Source organism: Macaca thibetana, chromosome 4, assembly GCF_024542745.1.
Source record: "Macaca thibetana thibetana isolate TM-01 chromosome 4, ASM2454274v1, whole genome shotgun sequence".
NCBI classification, from domain to species: domain Eukaryota; kingdom Metazoa; phylum Chordata; class Mammalia; order Primates; family Cercopithecidae; genus Macaca; species Macaca thibetana.
Window position 1 is genome coordinate 15521409 of NC_065581.1, and position 13042 is coordinate 15534450.

The 13042-nt window shown below is 47.4% G+C and overlaps 1 protein-coding gene across 2 annotated transcripts in view; it reads right to left on the minus strand.

The window, feature by feature from the left end:
* The window catches only part of DTNBP1 (dystrobrevin binding protein 1), a 151992-nt gene that overhangs the window by 2244 nt on the left and 136706 nt on the right, over positions 1-13042 (minus strand). For both annotated transcript variants that reach the window (XM_050788040.1, XM_050788041.1), the window contains one exon: positions 8491-8646. In XM_050788040.1, coding sequence (XP_050643997.1) covers positions 8491-8646 — 156 coding nt within the window. The remainder of the gene's footprint in view (positions 1-8490; positions 8647-13042) is intronic.

The window sequence follows — 13042 nt, forward strand, 5'->3', positions numbered from 1 at the left end:
GCACAGTCCTCTAATTGCAAGTGGAGTTTCCACTGCCCTTGGAACATTTCTCAGGCCTAATGGCTGAAGGGGTTTGAACATCTGTAAGCTGCCAGAGCTCCCTGCAGTGGAAGCACAGACTAGGAGAGAACAAAACCCAGCCCACCAGCAGACGGCGACCCCAGCCTGGCCAGCCTCAGCCCAGCCCTGAGCACGGGACGCCTCACAGGTCTTTCCTCAGAGGCAAACTACCTCTGTGGCCCAGAAAACCACAAGCCACATAAGTTATCCGAGCCGTGGGGATGCCTGGCAGAAGCAAATGCAAATTTTTTCTGGAATGACCCTCCCTTAACCTTGGTTTATACAAAGTCAATCCCAACCCAATCTGGCATTTGTGACACACATGAAATGAGCCACTCCGAGTGAGGGGCAGCAGAAACAAACAGGATCCTTGCTAAAGAACTTGAGATGGCTGTTCACACACTGCAGTCATAGGAAAGGTAGAGTCAAAAACAAGGTGTCAAAAATAAGGACAGACATTTGAAAGAGAGCCAAATAATGACTAGGTAGAAGAGACTGAAATCTCAAACTTGGGGCACAGTCACAGCCCCACAGAAAATAAACAAACTAGATGGCAGGATGAGTAAATCTGCAATGCAGCATAGAGGAACAAAGGGAAATGCGAGCGAGCATAAGAGGTATGTGAGACACAGAAGCGTAGCATCTGGTCACGTTTCCCCAGAGCCAAGAAGGGAAGAGAACTCTATTCAAAGAAGCTGATGATTTTCCCAAATCGATGAAAGACCTCAGGACACAGATTTAAAAAGCAAAACATTCCAAGCGAGATCAAAGCAATCCTCACCTACATCAATTGCTTTGAAGTTGAAGAACATCAAAGACAAAGGCTCTCTAAAAAGCAGCCAGAGAGAGAGGGCAGGTTAAGAAAGAGAAGGAAATAATTAGGATGACAGGCAACTTCTGAACAACAATAATAAAAGCCAGAAGACTGTGGAGTAAGTTCAAAGAGGAGAGAGAAATGTCATCTCTAAAATGGTGTAACATTAGGTATCATTTAAGCTCCAGGAGAGGAGAAGCAGAGACTAAGAAGAAACACGTCATCACGAGCCTGCTCTCGCTGGAGGCACAGCGAAGGAAGGACTGAGTGCAAGAAAGCATGTTAAGCAAAGAGACGTGTGAGTGTGTGAGTTAATGTAAAACCTGGAATGGAACAGTCATAACAAGGAGTCACCAGGGCCAAATCACCCTCCTGAACAAAGACACGGGGCGGAGAGGAGGGTGCTCAGAGCCACAGGACATGAGATTACGGCTTCATCTGGGAGGAAAGTGAGTCTCACTATCTTCAGGCTCAGAAAATCACTGAAGTTCAGCACTCAAATGAGAGGTAAGAGTAATTCCTGTTTTCAGTTGGGGAAAAGTGTTACGGTTTAGATGGTCCCATGCTTGGCAGCAGCATCCCCACCGACTGAGCCAGCCTGCTCTGCCTTGGACTTGGCCAGGGTTGAGCTCAGCCACACGGGGACAGCAGTTCACTGGGCTTGATCTTCAGGGCTGAGTGGTCAGGGGAATTTGATGGCACCCTGGTCAGGCTTGTTCTTTTTGGGGGCACACTTCTGAGGGTTTCCTTTCTGACCTATGGAAGCCTTTCGCCAAGGCCTTTCTGTCTTTTAGATTTTGGCTTCTGACTTCAGTTTTGAAAATTTGTCTGTGCCATCTTCTTGAAAAGGGCAAGAGTATAACTTAAAACAGGAGAGAAAAAATTGGACTAAGAAGCATAGGAAAAGCTTTCAGGAAAATTCTGTAGCACCAAATAAGATGGTAATGAGTGTGTCAGTGATCACAGGAAATGTCAGTGATCCAAACTTGCCAGTTCAAAGATTATACGACTGAACTGAAGTAAAATCCAGCTACCTTCTGTTCACAGGAGACAAATATGGAGACACAGAAACATGAAAATGTTTCTTAAAAAATGAAAAGATATAATGAGCAAACAAAGAAGAAAGCTGATACAGCTATATTAATATCAAAATAGATTTTAATGGGAAACAAAAGTAATACTGGGATAAAGAGTAGTATTTAGTGACTTTTAAATGGTTCAATTCACCAGGAAGATAATCTAAAATTTCTATTTTGGGTTACGTTTTTAAAGTTAAAAAATGGCATAATGACAATGAAAACATGATATCCATGATCTTGTGCGCGTGTCACTATACCTATTCGATGGCTGACATCAGCAGTCCCAAAGTTAGTAAGAGAAATCGAAATCCTATTCTCCAATCACAATGAAATTTAGTTAGAAATTGGTAACTGCGGCCGGGCACGGTGGCTCACGCCTGTAATCCCAGCGCTTTGGGAGGCCGAGATGGGCGGATCACGAGGTCAGGAGATCGAGACCATCCTGGCTAACACAGTGAAACCCCGTCTCTACTAAAAAAATACAAAAAACTAGCCGGGCGAGGTGGCGGGCACCTGTAGTCCCAGCTACTCGGGAGGCTGAGGTAGGAGAATGGCGTGAACCCAGGAGGTGGAGCTTGCAGTGAACTGAGATCCGGCCACTGCACTCCAGCCTGGGCGACAGAGCAAGACTCCGTCTCAAAAAAAAAGAAAAAAAAAAAAAAATTGGTAACTGCTAGGAAAACTTTCACATATCTAATTATTTTAAAAAACATTTATAAATAGTTCACAAATCAAATATGAAATGCTAATGATAAAATTTACCCAGGAATTATTAGTGCCAAAATTTGTAGGATTCAACTAAAACGGTCCCCCTGCAAGAAATCCATAGCTTTGAATGCCTTACCAGAGAGGAACGCTGAAAATCAAGCCATTCATCAACTTGGGTTAGAAAAAAACAAATGCCCAAAGAAAGCAAAACTGAAGAGAAGTTAATGAAACAGCAGAAAGAACAAAGAAGCTGGTTAGGTTCTGGGGTAAGACTCGTCGTAAGTAGAGATGAAAGGAATAAAAGGCACAAGAACAATTTTAAGAATGCAAAAGCAAACCTACCCAGGAACACAGTTGAGGGGGAGACGCGCACCATGGGCAACGTTATGCTGACACAGCGGACAACTAAAGACAAGTCCATGGAAAACTTGCCAAAATTAACGAGAAATAGGAAATCTCTATAACCATCAGAAAAAAAGAATAGGTAAAGTCACTGGTCTCAGCATCGGAGGCAAGTTCTACCCGCCATTCAGGAATGCATGAGACACGTGCGCTTGCAGAAAGATCCAATACCACTAAGAGGCCCATTGTGTCTCCATCCAGAAACTTACTGCAATTCTGCTCAAATTGTAGACAAGGTTCTTCAACAAACTTGAAACTGTGACATTTACACCAAAGGACAAGACCCCAAGAAGAGTCATGGCAACTATGAAGAAAATAAATGTGTGCAGACACGCAGGGCAGGTCGGGAAATGCGTGCAGATGCGCAGGGCAGGTCAGGAAATGCGTGCGGACACGCAGGGCAGGGCGGGAAATGCGTGCGACACGCAGGGCAGAGTGGTAATGGCTCCAGCAGGCTCAGGCTTCACTAGAAAACGTTTGCTCAGTCCCAGCACTCCTGACACTTTGCACCAGATCGTTCTCGGTGGTGGGGTTGTCCTGGGTAGTGTGGGATGCTTAACTGCGTCCCTGGCCTCTGCCCACTAGATGCCAGTAGCACACCCTTACCCCAGGCATAACAAGCAAAATGGGTCTCCAGACATTGCCAAATGTCCCCTCGGGGGCAAAAGTGTCTCCAGCTGAGAACCAACACTTGAGATGACTAAGTATACAACAGTGTAGTTTTGGCTCAGGGACCGGCAGCAGAAGAACGCAGCCAAAGAGAGGCTTGAAGACTCCCGAATGGTGTCGTTTCATTCCAACAGATTAGCAAAAATTAAAAAATCTGACGCTACCAAGTGCCAGTAAAGATGTAATCAGAACGTGCATACGTGGCTGGGGAGACTATAAACTCGTGCAAATGTCTGGCAAGGAATTGGACAGAATCTAGTAAAATAAAAGATAGCCGTGTCATTATGACCAGTAATTCCTCTCCTAGTTATATACCCTAAAGAAGTGATTCCCAAAGTGTGGTCCCCCTCAGCATCACCTGGGAACTTGGTTATAATGCAAATCCTCAGGCCCCACCCACACCTGCACAGTCACAAACCCTGCAGTGGGCCCAGGAAATCCATGTTGGAACCACAGACCCTCCAGGGGTCTGTGAGGCTGCTCAAGTCTGAGAACAGCTGGTCTTAAAGCAACTTACGGATGTGTACAGACACACAAATTATAAGAATGTCCAAGGCCAGGTGTGGTGGCTCACGCCTGTAATCCCAGCACTTTGGGAGGCCCAGGTGGGAGGATCACTTGGGCCCAGGAGGGTCAAGACCAGCCTGGGCCACATAGTGAGACCCTATCTCTCTAAAAAATTAAAAAATTAGCCAGGCATGGTGGCGCACACCTGTAGTCCCAGCTACTCACTAGGGAGTCTGAGGTGGTAGGACCACTTGAGCCCAGGAGTGCCAGACTGCAATGAGTTATGATTATGCCACTGCACTCCAGCCTGGGTGACAGAGCGAGACTCCGTCCTAAGAAAAAAAAGTCCGTGCTGGCATTGTTTTTATGAAAGAAGAAAACTGGAAACAAATACCCATCAATACAACAATGAACAAATTACATTTATTCAATGGAAATAACTATTTAAGAATAGAAATCACATTAGAGGTGAATGTATCAGTATGGATGATTCTCAAAATCACAGCACTTAGGTGCACTTTTGCCTGTCAATTCTATCTTTTCTAACTTTATTGTAATTTTATCACTAGCCCCAAACCTCGTTCTCTTCCCAGGGCACTGGGTCCACTCTGGAGCATCCCAGAGCTGAGTCAATCCTTCTGGAAGCAGGCGCACCCCTGGCTGCATAGGATGCCATTTTGCTGAACTACTGGTTCAGAGACACAAGAGCCTGAAATCTATGGGAATACAGAGCCAGAAAACTCAGGCACAGACCAGGACATCTCCGAGGTGATTTATTAATAAGTAACCGCAGGATACCCTGACATTCAGCAATAAAATGAAAGCAATAAAAATGCTTTTCTAAGAAAATGGCAGTCATGTCAGGCAGAAGATCAAACCTGGGCTAGGGTCTTACAAAACACCTAATGATGTCCTAATGGCACGGAGAGCTCTGCGGGGCCTGTGGTGGCACCCAGACCCCCTCTGCTGCTCAGCCCTCCCGGCACCGCCTTCAGTCCTCCAGCCTGACAGCCTCTGTGCTTGGGGGGCCATCCGGCCTCAGCACCATCCAAGTGGCACAGAAGTGCCTTCACCCCTTCCTCTGATGATTCTCTGGATAAAACTTGCCATGGCTTTGTCTTAATTAAGAAACGATGCTTCTGAAAGGGAAATTCCAACTGCTATTTCTGATTTAGTGGAATGAGTCCAAAACACCATGTTTGCTGCAGAGTTTTTAAATTTTTGATTGATTCTCCTAAATTAATACTAATCCGTGGAGATGAAGCTTCCTCCCTAAGAAAGGCGCTGTGGCTCGTCAGGCTGGGAAGTCTGAGCCGGCTCTGCACAGCCGTGCAATGGGATGTCCGATTCCCGTGTGTGGCTGTCCCTCAGCTCTAGCTGAAGAGAAAGCTAAAAAGCCCAGAGCCTCCAATTTTCTTCTTCAAAGCTTTCAAAACCATATATTGACAAGATGTGCCTGATTTTTACCTTAAAAACATGAGCCCAACATTTTCTTGAAACTTAATCTTTGAGATACTCAAAACCACGAAGATTTAACCACTTCGTATTTCCTTGCAGGTATTTGCGGCAGGTAGCTGCTAGACGCTTCCCTCTGCCAGCCCGGTGCCTTGCTAGCTGTGGAGGAGGTGCAGTGCGTGCCTGTCCCTGTCACCAGGAGCTGGTCATCAACAGAAGCTGCTCCTTCCAAGCCGGCCGCGCACCTACTACATCATCATCAGCCGTGTGTCCGTGGCTCTCCCTATAATGGGAGCTTCCTGAGAGGCACTTTCATTTCTCTGTGCTTCCTCTGGGCTCACCAGCAAGTGCTAAAGTGAAGGAAGATAGAGTTAAGTTGTTCACCAATCAGAGTTTCTGTGGCTGTCCATCAGTGCATCTCTTCTATGACATGAGACATTGCTGCGATGTGTCATTATGTTCAGATTTGCGGGTCGGCCAGGGTGTATCTGTATGGATTGAATGCGTCCTCCTAAAATTTGTATGTTGAAGCCCTAACCCCCAAGATGAGGATACCTGGAGTTGGGACCGTTGGGAGGTGATTAGGTTAGATGAGGTCAGGTGGACATGGCTCCTGTGGTCGAGATTAGCCCTAATACCAAGAGACAGCAGAGGGCTCCACCCTGCTGGTGGCCACGTGCACACATAGGGAGAAGGGGGCCGCCTACGAGCCAGGAAGACAGCCCTCATCAGACACCGATCACACCGGCACCCTGATCTTGGATCTGAGGCCTCCAGAACTGAGGGAAAAGAAATGTCGACTGTTCAAGCCACCCAGTCCACATGGTTTCGTTATGGCAGCGGGGCTAAAACAGTGTCCTTCTCTGCTTCTACCCATAACGGGATAAAAATCCCTGGAGCAAACCTTCTGCTTCCTCCCAAAGGAGCCATGGAAAGCCACTCTCTACAACTCACAGCCAACACGGAAGTAACAGAATCCTGTACATCCACTCGGAGGAACGCACGGAGGACAAAGGCAGGGTCACGGGTTACAAGAACGGCGAAGGCTGACTCTAGAGAACTTGTTAAGTTTCAAACCTCCCCTGTGCGTTGGAAGGTAAACAAGCATCTTCCTCACAACTGACTGCGTTCACCAGCACACTATGAGGTCTTCAGCTACTGCTGTTCATCTGTTTTCCTCAACATTATTTTCTTTCCTCATTCTTGGATTTCTTTTCATTTATTTATTTATTTTTTGAGATGGAGTCTCGCTGTCGCCAGGCTGGAGTGCAGTGGCGCGATCTCAGCTCACTGCAACCTCTGCCTCCCGGGTTCAAGCGATTCTCCTGCCTTAGCCTCTTGAGTAGCTGGGACTACAAGCGCGTGTCACCACGCCTGGCTAATTTTTGCATTTTTAGTAGAGACGAGGTTTCATCATGTTGGCCAGGCTGGTCTCCATCTCTTGACCTTATGATCCACCCACCTTGGTCTCCCAAAGTGCTGAGATTACAGGCATGCGCCACCGTGCCTGGCCTCATTCTTGGATTTCTTTAACTTCTCCTTGGAGGGGACATAGAACTGGATGACAAGGAAGAAACACTCCTGGAGGATGTGGTTGGGGGCAGGATAGAGAGAACAAAGGCCAGGGCCAGGCAAGCCTGGGGAGAGGATGAAGGCTGAGATTTGAGAGGTGAGGGAGGTGTCCAGGAGGTGATGAGAAATTCAGGAGAATGGGAGGGCAGGAAAACAGGGGAAGGTTTGGACGGGTCTCCCCGCTGCCTGGGGTCTGGTCCTGCCTGTGCGGCGCAGGCTGGTGGGAAAATGTGAGCTGCCCGGCGCCACTGCCCTGCTCACCCCTGCTGCACCTCCGAGTCACTGGGTTCTTCCAAAGGAAAAGCTGGGAAGGAGTTCGGTGTCTGGACGTCTGATCGGCTTGTTCCTTACAGCACTATTTACCAAGGGAAAGATTTTAAATGTTCAGCTAGGAAAACTGGTGGAATGTATTAGGATACATCATGACAAAAAGATGCAGCCTTTGACACACAACCTCTCAAAGTATTTTTAACAACAGGGGGAAAGAGTCCTATATAACATGAAGAAAAGTTAGAGACAAAGCCATATATGTGTACGGTCCAGTCAGATCGCAATTAAATAAGCAGACTCGACAGAGACTAGAAAGAACGCATGAAAAGCAGTAACAGGGATTATTCTGTCCTGGAGAATTAAGGGCAATTTTCCTTTTGTCCATATTGGTAATTTCTAGAAGCCTAATTTGTGTTTGTAATCTTTGTTTTTTTGAGACAGTCTCACTCTGCCACCCAGGCTGGAGAGCGATGGCGCGATCTCGGCTCATGGAAACCTCTGCCTCCCGGGTTCCAGCGATTCCCGTGCTTCAGCCTCCTGAGTAGCTGGGATTACAGACATGCGCCACCACGCCTGGCCACTTTTGGTATTTTAGTAGAGATGGGATTTTACCATGATGGCCAGGCTGGTCTCAAACTTCTGACCTCGGGTGATCTGCCTGCCTTGGCCTGCCAAAGTGCTGGGATTACAGGCGTGAGCCACCACGCCTGGCTGTATCTGTAATCTTTAGAGGTATTAAAAAAAAAATCTTCAACTAAAGCCTAGACTGATAGAAGAGGCAAAATCAGGGCAAGAGATAGGTGGCCCGATGCACACATTTTGGTTGCTGGAGTCTAATAACAGAACGGGACTTCTGAGGACTCTGCCCCATGTCCTGCTCCGGGCTCGAGAGGAGCCCGTCGCCACCCCGCACAGCCAGTGACCCCTGCTCCAGCAGCCCCGGCCCCAACTCGCCTCGCCGCTCCGCGATCTGCAGGTAGCCAGTGGACAGGTACTGCTCCATGTCCTGCTGGAAGGCTTCCTCAAAAAACTTCTGCCGCTCCTTCAGCTTCATTTGCTGGGTGTGCTCCATTTCCAGGACCTTCTGGGCGTGCTCTGCATCTAGTTCAGCTGAGGAAACAGAATAACTGGGGTTAGGGTTTGAAAAGGGACCGAGAGAGGAAATGGGTATAAACAGCTGCTCACATGCCCCCTCCAAGTGGATGGAGTCATGCTGCATTGACAGACTTGGGCTGGTGCCCCGGCCGTCTGTACAGCTGGCCTCCTTGCCCCTCCAATCTGCTGCACTGCTCCCCCCTACCTGGGCAGTCAGGCCCTTCGTGCCACACCTTTGCATGTGCTGTTCCCTTTGCTGGAACGACCTTCCCCCCTCCCCCCGCATCGCCCATTCGTCAGTCACAAACAGCTGTTCACCTTCCAAGATTAGCTTCTCAGGTTGTCCTTCTGCTAACTCCAGTGGAGTCTGCTGCTCCATCCAGATGTTTCCACATCCCTGTGTTTAAACTTCTGCAGCTGACTTACAAATTGCAGTGCAATTGCTAAGGACTTGGAGTCCCTGCACGACTGTGACCATATATGACTCATTTCAACATGCTGTCACTCAGCTCAGTGCCTGGCACACAGTAAGTTCTCAAGGCATGTTTGTTAAAAGTATGTAACAGTGGAATACTATTCACCCTTAAAAAGAAATTCCGACACATGCTATAACATGGATGAACCTTGAGCACATACGCTAAGTGGAATAAGCCAGTGACAAACAGGCAAATGCTGTACGGTTCCACTCATATGAGGTGCCTGGCGCAGTCAGGTTCATGGAGACAAGAAGAGTGGTGCTCTCAGGGCGGGGCAGAGGGCGTGGGGGCTTAGTGGTTAACGGGTATAGACTTTCCATTTTACAAGATGAAAGAGATCTGGAGATGGATGGTGGTGATGGATGTACAGCATGAATATATTTAATACCACTCAGCTGGACACTTACAAATTATATGTATACACAAAATGATAAATTTTATATGTATTTTACCACAGTAAAAAGTTGGGAACAGGGCCGGGCGTGGTGGCTCACGCCTGTAATCCCAGCACTTTGGGAGGCCGAGGCAGGTGGATCACCTGAGGTCAGGAGTTCAAGACCAGCCTGGCCAATATGGTGAAACCCCATCTCTACTAAAAATACAAAAATTAGCCGGGCATGGTGGCAGGTGCCTATAGTCCCAGCTACTCGGGAGGCTGAGGCAGGACAATCACTTGAACCCAGGAGGCAGAGGTTGTAGTGGGCCGAGATGGCGCCACTGCACTCCACCCTAGGCGACAGAGCGAGACTCCATCCCCCCAAAAAAAAAAAAAAGTTGGCAAAAAAAGTAAATATGTAGCCATCATGGTACATTACAAAGTGTTTAGTCTTGGCTTTTTAGTGTTTACTGGCCACACAACCTAATCAGTTAACCTTCTCATCTGAAAATTTGGGATAGAAATATTAACCCAATATTGACATGAAACATATAAAAGGATGTGAAATAATTTTATAACTTAAGTGACCAGTGACCCTTCAAGGTGGGCCTGAGTCAGTAATATAGAAGGCAAGAACACTAACATAATCAACTTTCACCTGGTCATTCAAGCAAGAACCCCAAATCTCCCAGCTATAAACACTTTCCAGTGGTTTAACCTTTCCTCAAGGCATGTGATATGGTTTAGCTCTGTGTCCCCGCCCAAATCTCATATCAAATTGTAATCCTCACATGTCAGGGGAGGGAAGTCATTGGGTCATGGGGACAGTCTCCCCCATGCTGTTGTCGTGATAGTGAGTAGTTCTCACTAGATCTGATGTTGTATAAGGATCTGACAGTTCCTCCTTCACATGCTCATACTCTCCGCCTTGTGAAGCAGCCTGCTTCCCCTTCCACCATGATCGTAAGTTTCCTGAGGCCTCCCAGCCACGCAGAACTGTGGGCTTATTAAACCTCCTTTGTTTATAAATTACCCAGTCTCAGGGTTTGTTGTTGTTTTGTTTTGTTTTGTTTTTTGAGACGGAGTCTCACTTTCTTCCCCAGGCTGGAGGGCAGTGGTACGATCTCAGTTCACTGCAACCTCTGCCTCCTGGCTTCAAGCAATTACTATACCTCGACCTCCCAAGTAGCTGGGATTACAGGTGCGCGCCACTATGCCCAGCTAATTTTTTGTATTTTTAGTAGAGACGGGGTTTTGCAATGTTGGTCAGGCTGGTCTCAAACTCCTACCTCAAGTGATCTGCCTGCCTCGGCCTCCCAAAGTGCTGGAATTACAGGTGTGAACCACTGCACCCGGCCTCAGGTATTTCTTTATAGCAGTGTGAACAGTGACTAATGCAGTAAATTGGTACTGGAGAGAGTGGGGTATTGATATAAAGATACTTAAAAACATGGAAGGGACTTTGGAACTGGGTAATGGGCAGAGGTTGGAACAGTCTGGAGGGCTCAGAAAAAGAAAGGAAGATGTGGGAAGGTTTGGAACCTCCTAGAGATTTGTTGAATGGTTTCAACCAAAATGCTGATAGTGATGTGAACAATGAAGTCCAGACTGAGGTGGTCTCAGATGGAGACGAGGAACTTATTGGGAACTGGAGTAAAGCTCACTCATGCTATGCTTTAGCAAAGAGACTGGTAGCATTTTGCCCCTCCCCTAGAGATCTGTGGAACTTTGAACTTGAGAGAGATAATTAAGGCTATCTGGTGGAAGAAATTTCTAAGCAGCAAAGCATTCAAGACATGACCTGGATTATTGTGAAAGCATTCAATTTTATGCGTTCACAAGGAGATGGTTTGAGATTGGAGCTTATGTTTACAAGAGAAGCAGAGCATAAAAATTTGGAAATTCTGTAGCCTGATGATACACTAGAAAAGAATAACCCATTTTCTGGGGAGAAATTCAAGCCAGCTGCAAAAATTTGCATAAATAATGAGGAGTTGAATGTTAAGTGCCAAGACAATGGGGAAAATGTCTCCAGGGCATGTCAGAGATTTTGGCAGCAGCCCCTCCCATCACAGGCCCAGAGACCTAGGAAGAAAAATTGTTTTGTGGGCCAAACCCAGGGCCCAGCTGCTCTGTGCAGCCTTGGGACACGGCACCCTGCATTCCAGCCACTCTTAACTACAGCTGTGGCTACAAGGGGCCAAGGTACAGCTCGGGCTATTACTTCAGGGGGTGCAAGCCGCAAGCTTTGGCGGCTTCCACATGGTGTTAGGCTTGTGGGTGCACGGAAGTCAAGAATTGAGGTTTGGAAACCTTGGCCTAGATCTCACAGGATGTATGAAAATGCCTGGATGTCCAGGCAGAGGTCTGCTGCAGGGACAGAGCCCTCATGGAGATCTCTATTAGGGCAGTGCAAACAGTAAATATAGGGTTGGTGCCCCCACACAGAGTCCTCACTGGGGCACTGCCTAGTGGAGCTGTGAGAAGAGGGCCACCGCCCTCCAGAGCCCAGAATGGTAGATCCACTGACAGCTTGCACCATGCACCTGAAAAAGATGCAGGCACTCAATGCCAACCTGTGAAAGAGCTTGCCCAAGGCCGTGGGAGCCACCCCTTGCCTCTGTATGACCTGGATGTAAGACACGAAGTAAAAGGAGATTATTTTGGAGCTTTAAGATTTAATGACTGCCCTGCTGGATTTCAGACTTGCTTGGGGCCTGTACACCCTTTGTTTTGGCCAATTTCTCCCATTTGAAATGGGAACATTTATCCAATGCCTGTACTCTCATTGTATCTTGTAAGTAACTAACTTGCTTTTGACTTTATGTGCTCCTAGGTCAAAGAGACTTGCCTTGTGTCAGATGAGACTTTGGACTTAAGACTTCTGGGTTAGGCCGGGCACAGTGCTCACACCTGTAATCCCAGCACTTTGGGAGGTCAAAGCAGATGGATCAAGAGGTCAAGGGCTGATAACAGCAGCTCTGGGCTGACAGCAGGTGAAAGAAAAGGGGCCTCCACACTACAATCACCAGGAGCCTGAACTCTGGCAGCGACCTGAAGGGCCCTCACATAGATTCTTCTCCAGTGCCTCCAGAAAAAAACGCAACCCAACCTCATGGAACACTGGGCAGACAACCCAGTCACACCTTGCCTAGACTTCTGCCCTACAAACTGGAAGCTGATAAATTTGTTTCGTTTTAAACTATGTTTGTGGTTATCTATTACACAGCAATATGGGATTACTCCAAACAGGCTGTCTGTATGAATTCAGGTCCCTGATCAAATCTGGTTGACTGTAAATTCGAAAAAGGGCAATCTGAGTGCCTTCCCTTACGTAAATATTTCCTAACTCCTCCCCTGTGTCTGTGGCAGACCCCTGCTCTGCTGGGTTTGGGTGCTGTTATTCCAGAAAACATGTGCAGAATGTTTCAGCTACCCTGTGTCCTGGGATACACTGTCACAAACCATTTCACCCAAGGCATTGCTCCCTCTGGTTCAGCTCTTGGGAGTGTCAACATCTTGGGGGTGTTATCAAGATTAACAAAACAAACACAGCAGC